Raw genomic sequence first — 27,500 nt, forward strand, 5'->3', positions numbered from 1 at the left:
AAAAACTAATAGATATCGGCATTTTATAGAAAAATTCATTACTAACCTAGTGAAAAATAAATAAACTTACATGTATTTGTGTTTAATGCTAAGTATACTACAGATACATTTACATATTTATGTACAAACTGCAATTGTACTTAAACTAAACAGGTATACTTAAGTCTCCTAACTAATTTTACTCTTAATGCACTTTAATTGTGTAGAAGTAGTGCAGAAGACCAAATAAAGATAATTTAGTATATTTGATTGTGCTAAAGAGTAACTATACTTCAGGTACACTTTATATCTTGCATTTAAAGAACAATATTATTCAAAGATCATACAATCCTCATCAAAAGTGACATTAAAACACATTTTAGACGTAATATCAAGAAATGTGCATTGTGCAGAAGTAGTACGCCAAATAAAGTTTAATTATCATTTTTATATCAGTGATAAATGTATTTTAGATATATTACTTTTTAACATGGGTCACCCTGCTGTGAAGTTTGTGATGCAGTGTGCTGAACCTAAACTGAACGTGTGTGTGTGTGTGTGTGTGTGTGTGCAGCAATCCAGCTGGAGAACGAGGTTCTGGTTCTGGTGGAGCGAGGCAGGTGAGCAGGTGGAGGTTAACCGGTGTGTGTGTGTGTGTGTGTGTGTGACGGCGGGCGGATGCTCACTAACTGGACGTCTCCCCGCAGGACGCTGTACATCGAGGGCGAGAGGAAGCTGGACTTCCAGGGCTGGGCGGCTGCCATCCAGAGGGCTGCTGGGAGTTCTGGAGACACACTGAGTCAGCAGCAGCTGACGGAGGCCGATATTCCCGTGATCGTGGAGCGCTGCATTCACTTCACCACTCAATACGGTAATTATTTATCAACCGTACTCTTTCTGACCCACTTCTTTCTGCTTGATTCTGATTGGTGTGTGTGTGTGTGTGTGTGTGTCCCGCAGGTCTGACCTCGGAGGGAATCTACCGTAAGAGTGGCGTGAACAGTAAGATCGCCGCCCTGCTGGAGGAGTTCAGACGCGACGCCCGGTGTGTTTGGCTGAAGGAAGGGGAACATCAGGTGGATGACGTCTCTAATGTCCTCAAGCGCTTCTTCAGAGACATCGAGGAGGGGTTGTTTGGGCAGCAGGCGCACAGCTGGCTCAGCGCTACAGGTATATCACACAGGCCTACAGTTTCTTGCTTTAATATTAATATGAATACACCTGAGATAATGCAGTCGTCATATTGTGTGTGTGTGTGTGTGTGTGTTCAGTGTTTTCAGACGAGAGCAGTCGGATCTGTCAGTATCGTCTTCTGTTCAGTAATCTTCCCCGAGTAAACCAGGCCACACTACGAGCGCTAGTTAATCATTTATACTGGTGAGAGCCACACTTCCTCTTTCTCAGAGAGCACTTCCTCGTAGCTCTCCTTTCAGAGAAGTGTTGAACATCTCTTTCTGACCTTCTGATGTGAATCAACAACAGATGCATACTGGAGAAATAGCAAGCGGAATGAGAAGAGTGTCAAAATAGCTAACTTGTTTTTTAGGCGCAAGATATATTTGCATAAACAACTCGACAATTTTAAAAAATCATGTTTTTTCATTGTGAATTCCAGTTAATCTCATTAAAACTGCAGTTTGGTTGGTTTGATTAGGTTAAAAAATAAGTAAAAGAATATAGCTAAACTAGTGCTAATCGCGATTAATCGCATACAAAATAAAAGTTTTTGTTTACATAATATATGTGTGTGTACTGTGTATATTTATTATGTATATAAAATACACAAACAAACATACAGTACATATTTAGAAAATATTTACAGCTATATTAATATAATTTATATTATAAATATATTTAATATATAAACAACATATTATTCTGAAATATATATATACATGCATGCTTGTTTATTTATATAAACTCACACATATATAATATAAACAAAAACTTTTATTTTGGAATGTGATTAATCGCGATTAATCGTTTGACAGCATTAAATAAAACACACAAAAAAGTGTTTACATTTTTATTTATTTACAAATAACAGATTTATCTCTATATAATATCTATATATAATTAATTTATGAAGTGTGTACTACTGTTTTGTTTTTGTAATGAATAATCTTTGTTTGCCTGTGAAGCTGATGTGGCAGTGATCTCAAATCAAGTCAGAGCTTGTGATGTGTGTGTGTGTGTGTGTGTGTGTGCAGCGTCCAGCGGTTTGCGGATCTCAATCAGATGAATCTTCACAATCTGGCCATCGTGTTCGGCCCGACTCTCTTCCAGGCGGACGGGAAGGACAACAGCGCCGGACGGGTCATCGAGGATCTCATCCAACACTACGTCACTATATTCGATGTACGTTTGGACAGGACAGGAAGTGCACACATCAGTCTGAAGACAGCTAAGGACTTATAAGGATTCTCAGTCGCTTTGGTGCAGTTCTCGAATCAGAAATGAACTTCTCAAGACTGTGTGTGTGTGTGTGTTTGTGTGTGTGTGTTGCAGGTGAACGAGCAGCAGCTGAAGAAGCAGTTAGATGAGATCACATACATCATAAAGCTCAGAGACAACCTCGCTCCTAAAACAGGAACGGTACGAGTTACAATCATCGTGTTGTAATGACATCTAGTGGTCAGAAGGTGGAAAAAGCTGCCGTTTCAGATGATAAATCAGTTTGAGCTATTAAAACATGTATAAAGCAAAGGACGTGTCAGTAATTGTTTTACACAAGGATACGTGCAGCAGGACTCTGGTTTGTTATTTGTAGCGTGTGTGTGTGTGTGTGTGTGTGTGTGTTTCAGGGCAGTGGTGATTTCATCTGTACAGTTTATCTGGAGGAGAAGAAGGAGACCGCTGAACAGCATGTGAAGGTGCGTTTGACCTTTGACCCTGCTGTAAGCTCGTCTGACAGACATCGCTGATCATATCATGACATCCCTAGTGCTTCAGTGTAACTGTACACGTGTGACCTGCAGATTCCCGCCACGATGACGGCCGCAGAACTGACCTTCGAGATCCTGGACAGACGGAAAATCAGCGTAAAGGAGAAGGACTACTGGTGCTGCTTCGAGGTGAACGAGAAAGAGGAGATGGGTGAGTGACGCAGCACTGGTTACCCATCATGCACGGGTCACAGTAACACAGCGGCTCACAGGTGTGTGTGTGTGTGTGTGTGTGAGACAGAGCGGCCGCTGCACTATCAGGAGAAAGTGCTGCCCATCTTTCATTCCCTGGGCACTGACAGTCACCTGCTGGTCAAGAAGCACTTCTCCATGGAGGCCATGCTGGTGTATCTGGGTAAGAGTACTCATAACACACTGTTATTTAGATTTATAGACTCATATTTTCAGGATTGCAGAGGATTTTCAAGCTAAATCTGATCCATCCTAAATTCATTTAGACGCAGTAGAAGTCTATGATGTGCTCATGTGGATTGTGTAATGAGAATATGTAATGATACTGTGTGTGTGTGTGTGTGTGTGTGTGGTGCAGCCAGTAAAGTGGAGGTGTCCAAACACGGTATGATGAAGTTCAGAGAGGAGAGGAGTCTGCTGGGGTTGAGCACGGGGAGCTTCAATGACCGATACTTCATCCTGAACAGCACCTCGCTCAGACTCTATAAAGAAGTCCGGGTACGAGTGTGTGTGTGTGTGTGTGTGTGTGTGTGTGTGTGTGTGTCTTCATCTTGTCCCACCCACAGTTTGAAAGCCCCTGCCTTAAAGCCAACTTTAAACCTCCACTAAAACCTGGCCATGTTCCATTATCTCTGACAGTCTGATGCAGTATAAATCTATTGCATGTGAACACATTCAGACTTCAGTAATCACGTGATGCCTGTGTGTGTATAAACATCATAATCAGAGCGTGACTGTAGACCTCGAGCTGAATGTAATGTGCGTGTAAATGTATGTGTTATTTTAGTATCACTGACTGCTAGATGCAATGGAATCAGAGCATGTAAAACAAACTATATGAGGTGAACCCAGTTCATTATTATTATTTTGAAATAAGATAAGATTCATGTAAAAAAAAAAAAAGGGAAAAAAAAAAAAAAAAAAAAAAAAAAATATATATATATATATATATATATATATATATATATATATATATATATATAAATATATATATATATATATATATATAAATAATTTTATAAAAAAGAAAAAAATGTGAAAGGTCTAAAAGATAGAATAACAACAGTTTTAAATGATGTGGGAGAGATTTTTATTCAATAATGTTTTTTACGTTTTTTTTTTTTTTCTGGTAATAGTTTTAGAAAGAGTGTAATGCATTTAATAAAAAAAATGCATACATTAATTATGTTGTCATTGTAGGATGCATATTTTTGTTAATTATTTAAGACATGTTTTAAGTTGTATTGAAATGATATTGTAATCATAATAATAATGTTGATTAACACAGCCATTACTGCAGATATGAGATTAAACAAACAAACTAGAAACACTCTCATAGTTTTAGAGATATTTTGAATGACTTTTAAAGTTTTAGTAACTTTATATTTTATCTCCACATTTTGTATTTTATTCATTTTTATGTCAGTTTTATCTTTTTTAGAACCTTAATTTAACGTTAAATGAAAATAAATCCAGTGTTTGTGTTTTCAGTTCAAGTTAATGGTCACAATCTTAGTGTGTGTTTGATCGATGCTTTACTCTGAAACTCTCGTACACAGAATCTGCACAAGCTGCAGAGTCCAGAGCTGCAGTGTGTGAGTACAGAGAGTGTGTGTGTGTGTGTGTGTGTGTGAGGCTCTGTCGGCTTCCATTCAGGGTTTGGGTGTCTGTGCTCATTCATTCACTTTATATACACTACTAGTGTGTGTGTGTGTGTGTGTAGAGGTTTAGTGTTCGCTCTGGTTTATTGGGTTCTCAGGTGGAGGTGTTCCTGTAGTTCTGGGTTCTCGAGCGAGTGAGCGTGTGTGTGTGTGTGTTTATCTCTCTCTGTCTCTCTCTCTCTCTGTAGAGTAATCGTCCTGAGAGAGAGTGGCCCGTCAAGTGTCTGAAAGTCTATCAAGGCATTAAAAAGAAGCTCCGTCCACCGACATGGTGAGAATAAACCTGAATTCTGAACTGAACCCTAACAAGGTTTCTAACTAGACGGCATTTCAGAGGTGCATGTAGGGTGTTTAGTATTTCGGACAGCTCTATGCAAAGGAATGTGGTGATTTCTGTCCAGCAGGTGTCAGTGTGAGCCAAGACTACATCAGAGACACTCATGACATTTATGATCCGTTCAGTGCTGTTTAATCCTGTTAAACCTGATGTAGAAATACAAGTCTTATATTTTGAAATGGAACAATTTATTGAAATGAAGTTGCATAATGGCTCCATCAGGCTTTTATGGCTCATATTCACTGATATAGACCCAAACGGAGTTAAAATATGAATTTTGCTTCAGTCCAGTAAGAGTTCATCTGGAGATGTGTTATTCTGACCTTTACTTGATCAGAATCAGGAGAGATCTGACCCGAGCTGAAGCTGGACGCTTGAACAGTTACACTGACAGAGCTCTGAGTGGAGAACATTTGAGTCTCACACATTCTCCAGATTCACAGTTTCTCCTTAATTCAGAACATTTGAGAGATGCTCGTCTGTGGAGACTAATGCAGTTAAAGACTGAGTCCAGTTTAACCCTTTAATCCCTGTCTGTCTGTCTGTAGTTGGGTTCTCACAGTCATCTATGAAAGTGAGAAACAGGAAAAGCAGGAGAGACAGCAGTGGTGAGAACACACACACACACACACACACACACTCTCTCTCTCTCTCTCTCTCACACACACAAACACACACTCTCTCTCTCTCTCTCTCTCTCTCTCTCTCTCACACACACACACACACACAAACACACACTCAATCTCTCTCTCTCTCTCTCTCTCACACACACACACACACACACACACAAACACACACTCAATCTCTCTCTCTCTCTCTCTCTCTCTCACACACACTCTTACACACTCACGCTCACACACACTCTCACACACACACACACACGCACGCACAATCTCTCTCTCACACACACACACACACACACACTCTCTCTCCCCCACACACACACACACACACATGTGTCAGTATCCATTATATTGTCTGTGAATAATGTAGATAATACAGACAGAAACACCTCTAGAGGACTGTAAACATGGTGTCTGTGTGTTTTGCTGTGTTTGTCTCAGGTATCTCTGCTGTGACACACAGAATGAAATGAGGGAATGGTTCGCTACCTTCATGAGCATACAGGTGAGTCTGACATCATCATTTAACCCTATAAAGCCTGATAAAGCATCAAACTCTCGATCTCCTCGTGTCTTCTGTCTCTGTATGTGAGAGTTCAGAGTGTTTTATCAGTCGAAGCTGCTCTACTGTTAGAAAGATCTCACTGATTTACATCAAAAGCAGCAGAATTTCATGAAGTTCTGGTTGCTTTATTGGCATGACATTTGTGTTTCAGTATTTCCAAAGCATTTTAGATGTGTACAATGCAGAGTATAGTTACACCACCAAAGTAAAAAGGAGACAATAAATGGTATTGTGTATAAATATAAACACATCTCTCTCTCTCTCTCTCTCTCTCTCTCTCTCTCGGTCAGTGCGGAGGTCGTGTTTGGCCGGCGGAGTGGTTGAAGTCTCGTGTGGCGAGTCACTCTGCGCCGCAGGACGCTCGCTTGGGTAACGTGTCTCTGATTCCTCTGCGGGGCAGTGAGAACGAGATGAGGAAAAGTGTCGCCGCTTTCACAGCCGACCCACTCGCCGTGAGTCTAATCAACCAATCACAGCCCGGCTCGGCCAATCACACAGCCAATCACACGGCTCTCTGCTCCCAGACCCAGTGAGCTCCTCCTAGAGTTTAATGTTGAATTCTAAGAGAGAGTTAAAACAGTGTGTTTGTTTCATATATATGTGACCCTGGAGCACAAAAGCAGTCTTAAGTTAAAAGGCTGTATTTGTAGCAATAGCCAACAATACACTGTATGGGCCAAAATTATACATTTCTTTTTTATGACAAAAATCATTAGGGTATTAAGTAAAGATCATGTTCCATGAAGATATTTAGTAAGTCTCTTATCGTAAATATATCAGAACTTAATGTTTGATTAATAATATGCATTGCTAAGAACTTCATTTGAACAACTTTAAAGATGATTTTCTCAATATTTAGATTTTTTTGCTCCCTCAGATTCCAGATTTTCAAATAGATGTATCTCAGACAAATAATGTCCTCCGAACAAACCACACATCAATGGAGAGATCATTTATTGACCCTTATGACTGGTTTTGTGGTCCAGGGTTCCCTTTTTTCTGTATGACTTTAACCATGGAACATTTAGTAATAAACACAGTAATATTCCAAAAGAACTAGTAACATTTAATGCAATCCCAGCATGCATTGCATTCAGCTCAATAAGTCAAAGTGCAAAAATAATTCAGATGAACCATTTAGAAGATTTCAGATTTGTCATTTTAAGGTTCTGTTCCTCAGTAGGTTGCTGCTTATGTAGACCGCGAAGGGCTCAGTAGGTTTTGGAACGGAGCTGAAGACAAACATTTATATAAAACATAATTCATCTGCATACAAGAGTATTGATGATGCTGTGTGATTACCCATGAGCCCCCTTTTCTGATTTACTGAGATTATTCATGTTCGGCTCACAGTGTGTGATGAATCACGTGAATCAGGAATGAATCAGGGGTCAATCACGTGAATCAGGAGTGAGTCACATTAATCAGGAGTGAATCAGGAGTGAGTCACGTGAATCAGGAGTGAATCAAGTTAATCAGGAGTGAATCGGGAGTGAGTCACGTAAATCAGGAGTGAGTCACAAGAATCAGGAGTGAGTCAGGTTAATCAGGAGTGAATCAGGAGTGAGTTACATGATTTAGGAGTGAATCAGGAGTGAGTCAAGTTAATCAGTAGTGAGTCATGTAAATCAGGAGTGAGTCACGTAAATCAGGAGTGAGTCACGTAAATCAGGCATGAGTCATACCAATCAGGAGTGAGTCACGTTACTCAGAAATGAATCAGGAGTGAGTCATGTTAATCAGGAGTGAATCAGGAGTGAGTCACATTAATTAGGAGTGAGTCATGTGAATCAGGTGAATCAGGATTGAGACACATGAATCAGAAGTGAATCAGGAGTGAGTCAAGTTAATCAGGATTGATTCAGGTGTGAGTCACACGAATCAGGAGTGAGTCAAGTTAATCAGGAGTGGATCAGGACTGAGTCACTTTAATCAGGAGTGAGTCACACGAATCAGGAGTGAGTCAAGTTAATCAGGAGTGAATCAGGAGTGAGTCACTTTAATCAGGAGTGAGTCACATGCATCAGGAGTGAATCGCGAGTGAGTCATGTTAATCAGGAGTGAATCAGGAGTGAATCAGGAGTGAATCAGGAGTGAGTCATGTTAATCAGGAGTGAGTCACGTGAATCAGGAGTGAATCACGTGAATCAGGAGTGAATCAAGAGTGAATCAGGATTGAATTGCATGAATCAGGAGTGAATCACGTGAATCGGGGTGAATCCTGTGAGCCGCACATGAAGCATACTGTACTACTGCTTTATTTCTGGAGGAAGTGGAGGTGTTTGTGTTTGTTTCACTTGGTCTGTCTTCACACATACAGCGGACATCTGATTAACAATACAGTTCAGAAGAAATAAATCATGTGTAAACAAATGAAAAATAACTGGAGTTGTGTCTGTGAGGAGCAGGTGTTGGGTTATTGCTCATATCATTAACTTAATGAGCGATTTCCTCTAACCTTCTTACCCATAATTCTGCAGGACTGTCCCCTGTATACATTATATCAGTGACAGTGTGTATTTATGACATCATGAAAGTGAGGAATAATTCTAATGTTTTCTGTTACGTCGTTCTGTAAAAGAAGATTAAACATTGTTCGATTAAATGCTGTTATATGTGTATTTAAAGAAAATTGTATGTGGACATGTATATTAAATATTTGTAAAATTCTTTTTTGTTTATAATTTTTTGTTGTCTCTGGTGAACTGATGACAGTGAACTTTCACTCCTATAATTCTATTGAAGTCAGTTTCAATTAAATGAATGCTTTATTTTCTGCAGCTCTTCAGAGATGTTTGACGGAGTGAATGTTGTTCAGGTGAGACGTCCAGCTTCTGTGGCTCAGACCAACACAACAACAGCAAAATCATCACTAATATATGTGACCATGCAGCACAAAAGCAGTTATAAGTAGCACAGTGATATGTGTAGCAACAGACAATAACATTGTATCGGTCAAAATTATACATTTTTATTTTATGCCACAAATCATTAGGATATTAAGTAAAGATCACGTTCATTAAGATATTTAGTAAATCTCCTAATGTAAATATATAAAAACGTAATGTTTGATTAGTAATATGCATTGCTAAGAACTTCATTTGAACAACTTTAAAGATGATTTTCTCAATATTTAGATGTTTTTTTGCTCCCTTAGATTCCAGATTTTCAAATAGTTGTATCTCAGACAAATATTGTCCTCCGAACAAACCACAAACACACACATATATATATATATATATATATATATATATATATATATATATATATATATATATATATATATATATATATTCTTATGACTTGTTCTGTGGTCCTAGGTCACAAATATCATTATAATATTTATATAATATTTTATATTTATATATATTTTTATGATTATTATTCTTTTTATACCCGTTGTTCATTAGGAACTGAAGGTGTGTGCGGGTCCCAGTCCCATCAGGCCGTCGATCGCTCAGATCTGGATCAGTTCAGTCCGTCTGGATCTTCTCTCTCACTTTGACCTTCACAGAGGTGACCGCACGCTTCAGCACAGGTCATTCTGGGACATCAGACTTTCTCGTGGATCATTGTGATGCTGAAGGCTGGGATGGATTTCTGTGTTCAGAAGCTGTTCACCGGACTGCAGCGTCACACGTGAAGCGTTTAGTGTCCATCTAACACACTTAAACACTCGAGGCGTCCGCTCGGACCAAACCGACTCATGTCTGACACACACATGTGTTTTCAGTTTAACCGTCACACTTTTACAGACTTTATAACTTGTTCAGCTTGTTTTAATGTCAATCAAACAGAATCACATCAAGAACTTTAATGGTCAAAGCACACAGATCAGTCCATAGAGAGAGTGTGTGTGTGTATGTGTGTGTGTGTGTGTGTGTGTGTGTGTGTGTGTCACAGAAGCAGTCATCAGTAGCACAGGTGTAATTATAACATTAGACAACAATACACTGTATGAGTCACAATTATACATTACTCTTTGATACAAAAATCATTAGGATATTAAGTAAAGATCATGTTCCATGAAGATATTTAGTAAATTCCCTACAATAAATATATCAAAACGTAATGTTTGATTAATAATATGCATTGCTAAGAACTTCATCTGAACAACTTTAAAGATGATTTTCTCAATATTTAGATGTTTTTGCTCCCTCAGATTCAGGATTTATAATAGTTGTATCTCAGACAAATATTGTCCTCCGAACAAACCACACATCACTGGAGAGATCATTTATTTTGAAAAAATTACCTTTATGACTGGTTTTATGATCCAGGGTCACACACACACACACACATATACAGATATATTACTGAGAAAAAAAAAATCTATTTTTTAATTTAATATTTTCATTTGATTCATTATATATATTCTGTAAATATTAATGCTGTCAAAATGAATGCATTAACACAGTTGATATATTTTTCAGTTTAACCTATTAAAATGATTTACCACAGTTTACTCAGGGGTGAACACTAGGGTTGGTCACTCCACTCACATCTGCTGCCTCTGGCTCTTTTCTTCTTGACAAGACGTGCATTCATTTTCCTGCAGAATGCCTTTATGACTGCATCAATTGGGAGACGTTTCAGACGTGCGCTCCATTGTCATTTTTTAATTTCATATCAGAACGCAAAATAAACTAGGAGCATGCAATGACGTGGTCAGTGAAGTCATGAAGTTACCAAAAAGGTGATTAAAGCTGGCTTAAAACTGTGCGTGCATGTAATATATTATATATGAGTCACATGGTCTCCATCATCTTAACACACAGGATTCAGCTCATCAGCTCATCAATAGAGAAGTGGGTCAGAACAGAGTTGAGAGAACATCTGATGCACGTCAGATCCACGTCACGTTCAGCAGCAGCAGCTCTTAAAGTGATAGCTGCCAAATAATCGATTAACCCGCTGCTGAGGTTTGTTCCTCAGAGGACAACGAAAAAAGAGGAAATTATCACTTTTACGGATTCATCTATTTTTAGTTTAGAAATTAGTGTTAACTTTATTCAAATGTGCTGAAGAGCACAGGTATGACATTTATTATAGGAGCAGATTGTTTAAAGTTCACTTTAATAAGAAGTTATTTTTTAAAGTCTAATGAATGGTCAGATTGATAGCGCTCCATTATACTGTAATGTTGAATGGCTAGTCAATGGTTAAATATAAGGGGGGGGGGGGTATTTATAGCAAAATCAGTATTAACTGCTATCAGTGAGGTTAATATAATATATGCAGATATTAAAATAAAAATGTGTAATTAAAAATTATAATATATATATATATATACGTGAGCATCTCATAAGTTGTGTGATTATTTCTGCATGTGTGTGTTTTTCATCCGTTGAATCCTGTAGGAAATGAAGCGATCATGTTTTGTTGATATTGCTGTAATATAACTTTATTCATCTGATTAGCCTTTATAATTTAATCATGTTTCACACATTAGCATTCGAGAGACTGTGATTGATTTTAAATCAGAGAAACATTGCTTTAGTTTACACACACACACACACACACACACTCACTCCCTCACACACACACACTACCTCACACACATAAACACTCACTCCCTCACACACACACACACGCAGACTCACTCCCTCACACACACACACACACACACACTACCTCACACACATAAACACTCACTCACTCCCTCACACACACACACACACACACACAGACTCACTCCCTCACACACACTACCTCACACACACAAACACTCACTCCCTCACAAACACACACACACTCACTCCCTCACAAACACACACACACACACACACACACTCCCTCACACACACACACACACACACACACACGCAGTCCCTCACACACACAAACACACACACACACTCACTCCCTCACAAACACGCGCACACACACACACACACACACACACACACACACACACACACACAGACTCACTCCCTCACACACACACACTACCTCACACACACAAACACTCACTCCCTCACAAACACACACACACACACACACACGCAGTCCCTCACACACACAAACACACACACACTCACTCCCTCACAAACACGCGCACACACACACACACACACACACACACACACTCCCTCACACACTCCCTCACACACACACACACACACACACACACACTCACTCCCTCACAAACACGCGCACACACACACACACACACACACACACACACAAACACACACACACTCACTCCCTCACAAACACACACACACACACACTCCCTCACACACACACACACACACACACACACACTCTTGGACTGGTTCCTGAGTGAATCATCTGTGTTTAATGAATGAAGTTCACAGATTGTAAACAGCAGCTTTGTTTATCTGATCATGTGATTGATTCAGTTAGTGTCTCGTTTAATGTATAAATTAAATCCGGTGTGTAAATGAGTTTGCAGTTCTTGTCCCTCGGTTGTGTTCATCTAAATAATCAGAGTTTGTGAAGAATCAGACGCTCGTCTGTGTTTTATCTGGTAGATACAGATCAATAAAGTGTTGGTGACTCTTCAGCTATTATTACCTGAATCTCACGTCATGAATCAGTCTTATGCAGTACAGAGTGGGACAGGACAGGTATGTTTACATAATAAAGTCAAAATCTACTGATATGCCTTTTTTCTTTCTTCAGTGGAACCTAAAAGAAAAATGAAATGTGGTTTTGTTGAAAGTTTTTGAGCTCCAGTGTCGTTCAGATTTCCATAGAAGAAAGACATTTTTGGCCGAAGTATTGTTTTAAAATGTGTTTATTTGAGAGCAGGGTCTTAAGTGTCTAATGAAGTGAGTATTTTGACATAAGGACATCAGATTACTGTAAGATTATAACTTGTTGCAAGTCTTTGTACGTGTTTTGCTGTATTTGAGCAGTGTGTAAAATCATAATGGTTGGTGTAATGACTGTCAGTGAGAGGTCTGAGATGTTTGTTAAAAATAGCAGAATAAAGACATTCATATCCATCATTTGATTACTGCATTTGTACATTTATACCCTTATTAAACTCTTTTGTAGAATAACTAATTTACATCGGCTGTAAATGAGTATTTCAATCAATCATTTACAGTACGACCAGGAACATCAATCATCATAATTTTTTGTTAGGCAATGATTTTTCTATCAGTTTTAGTCAAGTTTAACTAAAGAAGATGAGAAATTACCATTTTGAATCCAGTTTGAGTATAATAATATTATTAATAATAAGCATTTTACTCAGAAAAAACTAAACAACAACAACATTGTGTCAATACAGTAAAATTACATTTTGAGAGGAGAAAAAATAAGTTGTGTATAGACTATATTTTATTATTACATTCAGAAATAATACATTAAAATATCAGAAAATGAAGCAAAATGTTTACAAACATTATAAACACACTTTACCCCTTTAACGTTGGCTGTACAAAAAGTACACTTTTACTATATTAAAACCATGGTTAATTATCTTAAGAGATTTGTGTTTGTGTATACTGTGTGTGTGTATGTTCTCCTAACAGAATGAAGCGTGTGCAGCTCGTATTTCTGCTCAAAATCAACAGGTAAAATGAGAAATTGTATTTTTGCTTTAAATAAAATAAAGCTTCTTTTAAGGTTTTTGCATTCTGTTGACCATCAAACACGAGTCTGCAAAAATTATAATTTAAATGTAAAAAATAATCAAAGAAAAACAAATAAATACAAATATATTTTACTTTAAATTAGATTTTTGCATTATGATGATGTCTATACACTGTAGTCTGAAAAGATAATATATTCAATTGCTAAATATTTTAATTTGTAAAAAAAAAAAGAAAAAAGGAAATTAAAAAATTCGCAGACAGATGATTTTCATTACTGTATTACATGAGAAAATAGTGAGAAAAAAATGAGAATTTGAAGTTTAATTGTCTTGAACAGGATGCATAATGCAAAACTCCTGAAAACAGGCATTTTTGTTAAAAGCTTATTTCATTTTTTTTTTCATGAATGTTTTACATGATAAATAATGAAAAAAATAATGAGATTTTAAGGTTTAATTGTCACAAACATGAGCAAAGCTAATTAAATTTTTAGTTGAAGCTCATTTTGTTTACTTTGTTCACATCACAATATTTTCACTACAGCATTACATGAGAAATAATAATAAATAATAATGAGAAATTGGATTGTAGTGTCATGCGATGCACATTGCAAAACATTCGATGGCCCTAAACATAGGCTTCATTTCTTGTAAAATCTAATGTGTTAAATTTGATATTTTATTTTCTCTGTGGTTTGTCCGAACTGTTCAGAGCCGTTCAGAGCTGTCTTGTGTCCAGTTCTCCTCATTAGCGTGTCTGACCCTCATATCTCCACAGCAATGCTTTTCATGCTTTCTGCTCTTCTCTTCATAAATGGATCATAATCACTTACAGTCATGATACACTGATTCTTTCTCTCACAATGCTTGCTGTGTTTATTCATTTATCTCTGTGGGAAACTGAACCAGGTTTCAGTCACGATCTGTTTTGCTTCCATAACATTATGTCTCGTAGTAGACTAGTGGAAAACAAAACATCCAAAACACACATTTATAGCACCATAGCACAGAAACTGCACTTGTTAAAATTACAAATGACCTGCTTCTTGCGTCAGATCAAGGCTGCATCTCATTGCTAGTCTTACTTGATCTTAGTGCTGCGTTTGACACCATAGATCATGACATACTCATAGATCGATTACAAAACTATACAGGTATTCAAGGGCAGGCTCTAAGATGGTTTAGATCGTACCTGTCCGATCGCTACCATTTTGTTTACTTAAATGGGGAGTCATCTCATTTATCACCCGTAAAATATGGAGTGCCACAAGGATCCGTCCTAGGTCCCCATCTATTTTTAATATACAATGTTGCCCCTTGGTAATATTATTATAAAATATTGACAGTATTTTCTGATTTATGAAGAGATATATATATATATATATATATATATATATATATATATATATATATATATATATATATATATATATATATATATATATATATATATATATAAATATTATTATTATTATTATTACTTTTTTTTCTATGCGATATACTAAATGTATCTGTATATTATTCCATTCATGCATATTGTTTGGGGTCATATATTACATGCATTACATTATGAAATCATTTAACTTTTTTAAGTAACTAGTAAGGTAACGCATTACTTGAATGAATTATCGATAAAGTACTTTTTCAAATAAGTAACATGCATGAGGATTGTTTATTCCATTTTTGTTAAAGGGCCTTTACATTTGACACAAATATAACTTTTGTTATTATAAACAAATAAGCAAGCCTAGCTCAGGTGGGAAAAAGTAACGCAAAAGTAAAGCATTAGTTTCCATAAAAAGAAACTAAGTAACACTTTTATTAAACAAAATTGTGATGCATTACTTAACCTATTATAACGCTGTTCATGAAACAAAAGATTCTTTATATTAGTGGAAAAGGATTTTTTTAGATTATTAAAAAGTTCTTTAAAAATGGTTCTGTTTGAGGAACCAAGAATGGATCTTCTATGGCATTGCTGCTAAAACATTCCCTGGAAGCTTTATTTTTAAAAGTGTAACTTTAACTGGCAAATACAGTAAAAATGCATGATAAAAACCCTTTTAATTGATTAACTGTAATATCCCTTACTACGTACTGTACTGTAAAAAAAAACTGAAAGAGATCTAATGGGACATTTTATGTAAATATACAGTAAAATACTGTTAAATGTATGTTTTTTTAAGTTGGTGACATTTATGGTAGAAAACTGTACGTTGATCTGTATAAATTTTTTATTATATATTTTAACAGTAAAAATTTATAATTGCTATGAAGAAACCTTGTCATTAATTAACGTTAAAGAAAGAAAGAAACAGATTTAATAGGACACTCCATAGTAAACTATAACATGTCTTGTTTTTGGAAGTGAAAAAGAATAACCTTAAAAAGTCTTTATTTACAGTAAAATTGTTATTGACAGTCTTAGCTCACATTTAATTTTTATAAATTTTTCTTGTCAGTTCTGTTCATCAGGGTCGTATGTTACAGCTTATATTGTTAAATGAATGTTTCTTGTATTATTTTAGTTTGTCCATGACAGTGTTTGTATTGGTGTTTATGACACCTTTTACTTCTAAAAATCTTTAATCACTGTGGTATTTTTTATTTTTATTTTACCACCTTTGTTTTTGTATTTCAGAAAGGTTTTTAAAAATATTATTTTTGATCATAAAATAAAAGTTCAGGATAATTTGAAAATTTTATGTTGCTACCTTTTTCTTCTTCCATTTTTTTTTTCAGTAATGTTTAGGAATGCACAGTCACTTTATTTGTACCATAAAACTTAACATTTACACTTCTTAGAGCCCAAGAAATGTCCATATTTATAGTTCTCTATCTTTAGCTTTCGACTAATCAGACATCTTCCAGGAGAAATGAACTGGACAGTACCTTCACCGCTTGTTCTTAACCAGACTACAAGACTTTTCTGTCCAAGTGAAGCTCGATCCCATCAGACGAGTCTCTCTGTAGTCGGCTGTTGTGTTGCTTTCTTTCATTCCCAGTGAAATACAGATAATCACGAAGCCCAGTGTGTAAAGCAGCATCTTTACAGAAGAGTCTGCAGGCACAGAGGAAGATCAGACCCTCCTCATCCTCACTTTTAACGATCTGAACGGTGAGGAATCATGTTTTCAGTCAATACTGGGCTGAATTATGTGGATGTTACGTGTCATTCCCTGTTTAATTCCGCCGTCGCCATGACAACCGCATCAGCACCGCCTCAGCTAAGAGCATCACTCGTTCAGACTCCAGGTGTGTTTGGATGGCTATTATCGCAGTCAAGATGAATCAGAAGGATGTGTTTTAACAGACTCTGAAAGTGTTTCTGCACGCGTGTATGACAGAAACATCTCTCTGTGGCTCTGGTGAAGCATCAGCATTTTCTGCTTAATTAATCCTGTATGTTGTGTGAGTTTGTGCTTCAGACGTTCAGCTCTTAAGCAGCTTTACAGAGACACATTTCAGCAGTTTTCTGCTTCAGTCGTTTCTAAATCTCTTCCTGAAAACATCTCACAAATTCACTTTCATCTGGTTCAATCTCCCAGCTAACAAAAATGTTCTAAGAACGTTCCCATTACGTTATGAAAATGTTATTTCTGAATGTTCAAAATGTCTGTTTTATGTTTTAAAAACATTTTATTTTGGTTATGAGAGAACTAAGGGAATGTTACATTGTATCATTTTGCAGACATCATGGGAATGTTCTGAAACAATTAGGAACATAAAAAACACACGTTAGATGAACGTCCGACTAAAATGGGATTGAACAAAGGTTCTATTAACATTTATAACTTTAATCATTAGAGGGCACAGCAAAAAGTGATGTTCTCATGCACGCTGATGTAAGATATGAAGAGAAATTGATCCAAATCTCTGTCTTAAAATGAGAACAAATATCTTTTTTTTTTTTTTGAGGGTTTTAAGCAAAATCTCCCTTTATTTGGATTTGTTTCTCTGCTGATCTTCTGTTATTGATCATCTCAAGTAAATGCATCTTGATTTATGAATTTGTGATAAAAACAAGACAAAAGTACTGAGGAAGAGCATGAATTTGTGGAGTGAAATATAACCAAGTTTTCTCATTTTTATCAGCATTTAGAACAAGCTTTTATCTTCATATTTTCTGTTTTTATTTTAATTATAAGGTGTTAGTCATTTTTTGTTCTGTTTGTTTTTTTGTCCTTTTATGTCTTATTTTTAAAATATCTACATAGATTTATTAAATTAAATTTTGACTTATTTTAGTACATCAACTTTAGATGTCAAATTAAAATTAAAGATATATATATATATGTATGTGTGTGTGTGTATGTGTGTGTATATATATATATACTTTCAGTTTGCAATTGCATTTTACATTTAATTTGAGTGGAATATCACTGTTCTGAAGTCACATGACGACTGATATCCCTCTCAATCTCGTTCATGTTTCTCCAGAGAAACGTTTCGACAGATTTGACATTAATTATTTCAAGCGCTGTCGTTTGTCTAGTTTTATGACTGATTTTAACAGCCTCAGAGGAGATGGTGCTGATGCGGTTTCCATGCCAACAGGCTGTTTGTTTTCTACTAATAATGATTGAACTCCTATATCAGGCTCTCAGAATTATAATTATTAGCTGTTATCAAAATTTAATTTTGGCTAAATAGTAAATACAATAGATTTTTCCTCAGTATTTCTCTTTGTCAATGATTTACTTTGGGTTTATGTGTGTGTGTGTGTTCCTCTGTCATGTCTAAAGACTCTGTACATGTGTGTGTGTGTGTGTGTCTGAAGGCTTCTCCATTAGCTGAGCTGTGCAGACTTGCCGGTGTGTGTTGACCTCTGTTATTAGCTGTGCATTAGACTGGAAGACAGGCAGAGAAATCTGAGCCGGCCTCAAACACACACACACACACACACACACACACACACACACACACACACAGAGACAATTGGATGCCTGTAATTCCTGCGCTTCTCCCGGAATCAATACAAGTCCTGCAGGCCATCTGCCTCTCAGCAAACACACACACACACACACACACACATCCTGTTAACATCATAAAAGCGCTTCAGAAACGCTTCTTGAAATTCCTAGAACAGCACATCATGTTCAGATCATCAGCTGTGTTTTGATGATGTCATACTCTGAGATCATTTAAAGCTTTGATTCGTCATTCAGACAGTTCCTGCCTCCACAGACTGAACCGATCACATCACAACTGATGACTGAAGACAGAACAATCATCAGAACGTGAAGTGGTTTCTCATCATGGCCCTGGTGAACTGTCTCTGTAGGATCTTCTGTCTTTCAGCTCATTGCAGTCGGTCAGAAGCTCCAATCTTTAGTTACTTGCATCTCATGCAAATGAAGCATTCCCAAGTAAACATATAAGTTCAGCAAACGTTAAACATTCTGAAAATGCACAAACACGTTACTTATGCATCATTCATGCAACGTTTCATTGTTGGATGCTCATCTAAAGTTGCTTCTTGTTTCAGAGAACATTCAAAAGTAACATTTCAATAATATTTGGTAGAATGCAATGTTCCCTTAACGTCGTTCACATAACCAAAATACAACGCTGAAAACACTGGATGCTTTGAATGTTCAGAGTTTGGATTATGTTGGTATGTTGGTTAAAAGAGAATATTCAAATGTAACGTTCCTATAAAGTTTTCGGAATGATACACAACAGAATGTTTCCTTTAAATTTGAATAATTTGAATTTGAATTTTTTTTTTTAAATAACATTTTCATAAGATAATGTCAGTTTGTTAGATTTTGTTAGGATTGGATTTCTTGCATGGATTTGGATCTGTATGGTAATGATTTTTTTTATCATTCATTAACATATAAGGACTATATTTTGATGTTTATTGCTATATATGCTTCTTTCCCCTACTATCTCTCGGAGCGTCTGATGATATAATTGCATCTGGTCGTCTGGAGCTGGTTTTGCAGTATGTGTGTCAGATGTTTCTCCAGATGCCCGAGAGGGTGTCAGTGATGTGAGATAATCAGACATAAGAGAGAGCGCTTGTGTTGTGTTGTGTTTGTATTGAAGCATCATAACACTCAATCTGTCACGAGTCTCGCTGTGAGCTTTGACATTTATATGTGAGACGCTTCACAAACTCTCATCTGTGTGTGTTTGAAATCAGGGTCCTACCTTTGGTTCGATATACTGAAGGCCATAAACGTTCCTAAATAGTCGACTAATCATTTATTTTAAGAGGTCTTAAATTTAAAACAGTCACTATGTGATTATTACACTTCAAATGGGTTTGGTTCAATGAAATAAATATGAGTCTTGCACATTTTAATGTTCGAGTAGTATAGCATATACATTTCAAAATAAGAGTCCTGGTGTATTCCTGGCTTGTTTATTATTAGTCCCTCGTTGCACAATAAAATATTTTATTTTTGGCTAATATTGGTATTTTGGTTCCTGTATTTCTCTCCTACTTTTGACTAAGCAGCTGAAAGTGGTGAAGAACAGATATTTCAAAATAAGGGTCTTAGTGTATTTCAAGCTTGTTTATGATTGAAAGTGCCTAATTATGCATGAAATATTCAGTTTTTGGCTATTATTTGTATTTTGGTTCCCATATTTCTCACCTCTTTTTGTATAAGCAGCAGATAGTAGTGAAGCATAAACATTTCAAAATAAAAGTCCTTGTGTATTCCTTGCTTGTTTATTATTAGTCCCTCATTGCACATAAATTATTTTATTTTTGGTTAATATTGGTATTTTGGTTCCCATATTTCTCACCTCTTTTTGAATAAGTAGCCGAAAGTAGTGAAGCATATACATTTCAAAATAAGAGTCTTTGTGTTTTCCTGGCTTGTTTATTATTCAATCCTTCATTAAAATAAAATATTTTATTTTTGGTTGGTATTGGTATTTTTGTTACCATATTTTTATCATCTTTTTGAATGAGCAGCTGGAAGTAGTAGACCAAATGCATTTCAAAATAAAAGTCCCTGTGTATTTTGGACCTATTAGTGATTAAAAGCCCCTCATTAATCATCTAAAAGCTGATATTTAATTCAATGTAAACCCTTGTATTTTCTCTATGATCTGATCTCTCTATTTTATATATTTTTTATTTTAGCTTTACAGAAAATTATTTTTAACAATTTAATATTTTTAACAAATAGCACTGTTTTTTTGGCAACTGATAAATGAAGTCCGTAAACGAATGCTGGCCTGTTTCCCGTCTGCAACAGTTCCCATGATGCTCTGCTGCAGTGCAAACAGGCCGTGTGTGTGTGTGAGTGTGTTATCAGTTGTGTGTGTCATGTGATAGTGTTTGTGTTTGTTCGACAGCAGTCTCTGTGAGGATCTCCTCATCGACTGAGATGTAGTGTGTTCAGAGAACGCTTTGCTAACGTTCCCATTAACTTATGAAAACGTTATTTCTCAGGATTCTCTGAAACATTAAAAATGTTCGGTTATGTAAATGTTAAATGAACATTTCATTTATTTCCAGCTGAAATGAATGTGGACAGATGCTCTAAGCATCTACAGCTCAAACCAAAGGTGAAGATCTTACATCTCAACTATCACATGACTCTAGAAGTATCTCTTTAATCTTGTTTTTTATAGACATGGTTTAAACTCTTTCTCCTCCTGTTTTTCACTGAACCAACAGCAAACCGATTCAGAAACCACATAATGCTCAGTACTTTTCATTTTTGCATGAACTATTCTTTTAGCTATAACCACAAACTAGAGAGAAGAAGAGCTTTGGTAACCTACTTTATCCAGATAGATGGATTCTAAAATATATGTTTACCTTATAGACAACATTGCTTTGCATTGTTAGATGCCAGTGTTTCCTGTCGTAGCTATGCAAAGATTTGATTTCAAAAACAATATCATATTAAACTATTTCTCGTGATGGTTTTAGAATGATCCAAACCTCAGAATGATCCAAAGTAAGTTTTTTCTTACTGCTGAAAATAAGATCATTCACTGTGAATCTGTTTTTAATCTTCACCATAGTTACAATAAAAACTGATCTTGACTTTATCATCTGGTTATTTTGGGAAAAAACACTAGGGTTGCGTTTTCCCCCATAACTATAACTCTTTATTTCCAAAGTAACTTTCCCAACATTGACCAACATTAAGAGATCATTTCAGAAATAATGTTTTTTAACTTTATGGGAATATTAGCAAAACACACACACACACACACACACACACACACACACACACACACACACACACACACAGTTCACGGGGACTCTCCATAGGCTTAATGGTTTTATACTAAACCTAGCCCTCACAGGAAACTTTCAGCATTTTTAGATTTCCAATAAAATAACATTTATTATGTTTTTTAATCCGTTTGAATTACATGGACACAGGATGTGGACATAAATCACCTTCACATTGTACTACCTGTGTCATACCCATTGTGCAAATTTGTATAATCATAAACCACATGAACATGCACACACACACGCACACACACACACACACACACACACTCGCACGCGGATCTATTACAGAACAAGCCCAACCCAGAGAGAGAGAGAGAGAGAGAGAGAGAGAGAGAGAGAGAGAGATCATCATCAGCATCCTCTCCGCTCTCTTACCGGCAGCGGGAAACCTCTTCCTCCTCCTCATCCTCCTCTTCCTCTTCTTCAGCGCTATCCGTCGGTACCGGCGTCCGCGGAGCGATGCGCGATGGGTCAGGCGTGCGGACACTCGCTGCTCTGCCGTAGCCAGCAGTACCGGACCCCGGTGACGGCCGAACTGTGAGTACCTAACCGATCTCTGATCAAAGACGCGACGCGACGCTACACCGGTGGACGAGAACCGCGCGTTGCGGTCGCGTCGCGTCGCGTCTGTTGTGCGCATTGATCAGATCTTCATGATTTCACTCTCGGATTGATCAGAAGCGGATTCACACACGTGTTCTCTCACTACGATCATGTCGAGTGTGGTACATACTCATACTATACTCAAAGTTCCTTCATCCGGGTAGTGTCCAGAGTATTACCATGGTACTTTACTGTGAGTGTTGATCTCTGAGAGCAGACTTCAGTCTCTTGTGAAATCTGAGCACAGTTCTCAGGTGGACAGGTAGAAATATTAGAGATGATGTGTGGAATATATTTGTGTGTCACAGCGATCATCTGGTCTGCAGTGATTATATAAATCCAGTGATGGTGTGTTGATTTGATTCATATGGCGTTTTAGAATTAATTCATGCCTTAAATAAGATTACATTTTCGTGATATTTAATCTAGATTGATTTCTTTTTAGTTTTAAGAGTTGAAAGTGCTTTTGCCATTTTCTTTTTTATTTTTATTATTGTTTATTTTTTATTATTAAGCTTTTAAGTTTAGCTTTATTAATTTTGTTATGTCCTTTTGTCATTTTAGTATGTGCGTTTATTTTTATATTGTCAGGTTTATTTTTTATATTGTAGCTTTAATGATTTTGTATTGAACTTTTGTCATTTTTGATATTTTATTTATATTTGTAAGATATGTTTATTTGGCTTAAGTGTATTTATTTAAATTTCAGTTTAATAATCCTACTACTTAGGGTTAGGGTTAGACTTAAACTTATTGTAATTAGTTGCCAAGTAAATATTTCTAATTCTTGTTAAAATGTTTGTTTAGTTTATTTTTCTACCTGTTCTTTTAATCAACACAGATGAAGAAGGAGACAAGTGCAGGATAATTGTTTTTTGTGTGAGTGTGTGTGTGTGTGTTTGAGAGAGTGTGTGTGTGTGTGAGTGTGTGTGTGTGTGTGTGTGTGTGTGTGTGTGGGTGAGTGTGTGAGAGTGTGTGTGTGTGTGAGAGTGTGTGTGTGTGTGTGTGTGTGTGGGTGAGTGTGTGAGTGTGTGTGTGTGTGTGTGAGTGTGTGTGTGTGTGTGTGGGTGAGTGTGTGTATGAGTGTGTGTGTGTGTGAGAGAGTGAGTGTGTGTGTGTGTGTGTGTGAGAGAGTGTGCGTGTGTGTGTGTGTGTATTATAATTGTGGCAGGTGTGTCTCTGTTCTAAAGTTTATTCTCAGCAGAACTCCACACAAAGCTGGTATCAGCAGAGAGAATGAATCATCTGTGTTTCTGAGTCTATTTTTGTCGCTGCTGCTCACGTTTCTGAAACTATATCTCGCTCGCTTTGCTGTTCTCGTGTTCATTTGATAAGTTAGAGGAGCTTTGCATCCATCAGCGTGTTTAAAATCAACTTGAACTGAACTTTGAGTCTTTTACTTTCTTAACTCGTGTTCCTGGTCTTACTGTGATGGATTCAGCAGCATGGTATTATTCTAGAGACACAAGTTTATCTCACATCACGTTTCAGCATCCAGCTGTTCACTGATGGATAAAACCAAGTCCCACTTTACACTGAATCCTCGTCAAATATCCTTAAAACATTACAGAAGTAAAAACCAAACAAGTGTTTCATTGTGACTGTAGATATAAAGGTTTGAGGTTCCTGTCGTTCATTTCTAACTGTCCTCATCTACTCTGTGACGACACTGAAGACTGGAGGAATGATGCTGAAAATACAGCGGAGCATCACAGAAATAAATTACACTTTAACACAGATTCACACAGAAAACAGATTATTTAAATCATAATAATATATCACTTTTTCTACTGTATTTTTTTATCAAATAAATGCAACTTTGATGAGCAGAAGAGACTTCTTTCTAAAACATTGAAAAATCATTGTTTCTAAACTTTTGACAGGCATTATACAGTATATATCTGAGTTTAAAATAAAGACATTTAATCAAGATTAAGTTTTGTGTTAATGTAAATGTGTTCCTGTAGCTCAAGTGGTAGAGCATTGCTTTAACAAGCGCAAGGTTGTGGGGAACACATGATAGGAGAAAACTGTTGGTTAAAAGCATCTGCCCAATGCATAATTTTAATATAATTTAAATGTCTCTTTAGGGTCCCAGTCGGAACAGATTTAACAGGATCGTGATGAAATATAATAGAGAAAAAGTTGTGAAAGTATGAACAAAAGATCTCTCTTTATCTCTCCCTCTCTGTTCCACCCACACACTCATTTCCACAGCTTTCCACTTTATAAAGAGCCCCTTCACACACACACACACACACACACACACACACACACACTTGGGGGCTCTTGTACTCTGCAGGATGCATAAGTGTGTGTGTGTGTGTGTGTGTGTGTGTGTGTGTGAGGGCGTTCCACCCCACAGCGCAGTGTGATGGCAGTGCCTTCACCTCTCTTTCATCCACACTACACACATTTATCAGAGTGTTTGTGTGTGTATATGAGTGTGTGTGTGTTGTTATTGGTTTTCTGTTGCCAGTGTCAGAGTGTTTTTACAGCTGAAGTGTGTGAGTGTTTCACAGCTGCCTGTGCATCAGTGTAAAAGAGATATTGTTTCCTGTGATTCTGGTCATTATGACACAGAAATACTCCTGACAGCATCAGAATGCAGCTCTGTGATGATGATGATGATGATGATGATGTCGTCTGTCCGTCATGATGTTGCCGTGGAGACCAGATGAGGTTATTAGGGGCGAGAGAATGAGAAACTGTTCCAGATCCAGCGCTCGGGTCACTGCACATCGCTCATGAATCGTAGCATTGTAGAAAACAGAAGAACAACACGTCTGAGCCGGACACTGACGCGTACAAGCACCCACATTTACATGTCAACACCTAATCAACATTCAGAGACTTAGTAGGGGCTTTTTGAAACTCGTTTCACATGCAGAAAGATCGTCACAGAGTCGTTTGAAAGTTAAAGTCTTAAAGGTTTGGTAGAATTTACAGTGTGAGGGTCAGAGAGATGATGGGGAAATGGTTTATTAGGATTGTTTTGGTGCTGAAACATTGACTGATGAAGAAAAACCTTGACTAAAAATCTTGAAAATTGACCTGAAGGAAAAAAAAATATAAATACTGTAATGGTAGAATACAAGAGCGGATCTAGAAAAATATTGATGGGGTGGCGAGAAGGGGGCAGGAATTTGTGTGTGTGTGTGTGTGTGTGTGTGTGTGTGTGTGAGTGTGTGTGTGTAATAGAGCACACATTCCCAGAGACGTGTATAACAACACCTTAAGGGTTCCCATAAGCAGGATTTATTGTTGTGCCCCCCTTCCTCAAATATGATGATGGAAAAAACACCTACTATAGGGGTGAAAAAATAACTTTAATCAAATAAAAAACTAAATGAATAAATTGTATTATTTACAAATCACAATTGTAGCTCTCGACATTTACCTGTGGCTATAACTTTATTATGACTCTAATTTATTTTATAGTCTCAAGCATTCAGAAATCATGCAAAAGGAAACTAAGCAGTTTTACTATGATAAAACCATGGTTTATTTTTGTAAGGGTTGTGATATGCACGTTTTTTGTTGAAGAAATTATAAAGCCTGTGTCATCTATAGCAAAAAGGTGTCCAAAAATGAAAGATTTAGTGAATATTTGAATGAAATGTTTGGTCAGTATCCTAAACAAGGATTTGATTGTCCTGTAAGTGTAACAGCAGCAATCACATGACATTTGTAATAACATGAACATAAATAGTTTATTTTGTATTTGCCTACATTATGTATTTTAACAGTGTTATTATTAACCAATCATTATTGCCTCATTATTTTTTTTATATATAATGCATTTTAAGCCATTTAAAAGGCTATCGATGGCTTAGGTCTGTTTTTATAGCAACAACAACAACAAAATATTACAGTATATTAATACTTTGTAAATTATTAGAGTTTGGGTTCGCAAAACATTTGAGTCAGTTCGGGAGTTCAAAGCGGGGTCACGAATCATTTGAGTAAGTTTGGGGATCGCGAATCATTTGAATCAGTTCGAGAGTTCGGAGCGGCTTCGCGGATCATTTGAATCAATTCGAGAGTACGGAGCGGGTTCGAGAATCATTTGAATCAGTTCGGGAGTTCGGAGCGGGATCACGAATCACGAAAGATTCGCTCGTAAATTTTCAAATTGGCCATAACCTTTAATTCATTGCTGCCAACTGGGGTGGCAGCAGGGGTGGCAAGGCTTTCTTTTAGGGTGGCATTTGTAGATCCGCCCCTGGTAGAATAAGAAACAAAACAAACAAAACATGAATTAAATGTTTTGTGATGTTCCGAAATTCTGGAAACTGAAAATTTTTCATCTGCAAACATTTTGCAGGGTGTTTTTGAAAACTGTTCACTGATTGTGTTTTTTATTGTGGATAATTGTATCTTTTCAAAGTTATTTCAAATCAAACTATCTACAAAATGGCTACAGTCAAACCAACGTCTCTTCAGACACCTTCAGTTCTCACATTAAATCACAGTTTATTGACCACAGTTTAGAAAATGGTAATAAAATACGAGAAGAGCTCAGAGTTAAACTGTCAGAACAAATTCATCTTGATATCTTTGATAGAACGGTGTGTAATGAATTCAGCTGAATAGCTGTCAGATGTTACATTTAAGAACACAATTAGATAAAACTAATTTAGCTCAATCACCAAGCAATGCTTCATTTTGTGGTGAAAAAGATCACATTAGTAATTGAAGAAAAACACTTAAACAAAATAAGCTGTGACGATATTGATTTGTTGTTTTCACTCAATCTTCATTTTGATGACACAGTATTGATTCTTAAATCCAAGTATCGATC

The 27,500-nt window shown here is 36.7% G+C and overlaps 2 protein-coding genes across 9 annotated transcripts in view; one reads left to right on the top strand and one right to left on the bottom strand.

Annotated features, from left to right (window-relative positions):
• arap1 (ArfGAP with RhoGAP domain, ankyrin repeat and PH domain 1) overlaps positions 1 to 10,266 on the top strand; it is a 38,310-nt gene extending 28,044 nt beyond the window's left edge. For 2 of the 7 annotated variants that reach the window (XM_026281536.1, XM_026281537.1), the window contains exons 19-33: positions 554 to 599; positions 687 to 850; positions 940 to 1,149; positions 1,251 to 1,356; positions 2,190 to 2,337; positions 2,488 to 2,574; positions 2,784 to 2,852; positions 2,958 to 3,075; positions 3,166 to 3,279; positions 3,475 to 3,614; positions 4,676 to 4,711; positions 4,966 to 5,048; positions 5,663 to 5,722; positions 6,179 to 6,242; positions 6,593 to 7,000. In XM_026281536.1, coding sequence (XP_026137321.1) covers positions 554 to 599; positions 687 to 850; positions 940 to 1,149; positions 1,251 to 1,356; positions 2,190 to 2,337; positions 2,488 to 2,574; positions 2,784 to 2,852; positions 2,958 to 3,075; positions 3,166 to 3,279; positions 3,475 to 3,614; positions 4,676 to 4,711; positions 4,966 to 5,048; positions 5,663 to 5,722; positions 6,179 to 6,242; positions 6,593 to 6,835 — 1,688 coding nt within the window. In that variant the 3' untranslated portion in view covers positions 6,836 to 7,000. Of the gene's footprint in view, positions 1 to 553; positions 600 to 686; positions 851 to 939; positions 1,150 to 1,250; positions 1,357 to 2,189; positions 2,338 to 2,487; positions 2,575 to 2,783; positions 2,853 to 2,957; positions 3,076 to 3,165; positions 3,280 to 3,474; positions 3,615 to 4,675; positions 4,712 to 4,965; positions 5,049 to 5,662; positions 5,723 to 6,178; positions 6,243 to 6,592; positions 7,001 to 9,083; positions 9,121 to 9,712 lie in introns of those variants that run through there. The other 5 variants (XM_026281539.1, XM_026281542.1, XM_026281540.1 and 2 more) reach the window with 5 other exon arrangements.
• LOC113114651 (leucine-rich repeat and fibronectin type III domain-containing protein 1-like) overlaps positions 1 to 27,500 on the bottom strand; it is a 680,315-nt gene that overhangs the window by 382,271 nt on the left and 270,544 nt on the right. The gene's annotated exons all lie outside the window — the stretch shown is intronic.

This window comes from Carassius auratus, chromosome 15, assembly GCF_003368295.1.
Source record: "Carassius auratus strain Wakin chromosome 15, ASM336829v1, whole genome shotgun sequence".
Classification (NCBI taxonomy): Eukaryota; Metazoa; Chordata; class Actinopteri; order Cypriniformes; family Cyprinidae; genus Carassius; species Carassius auratus.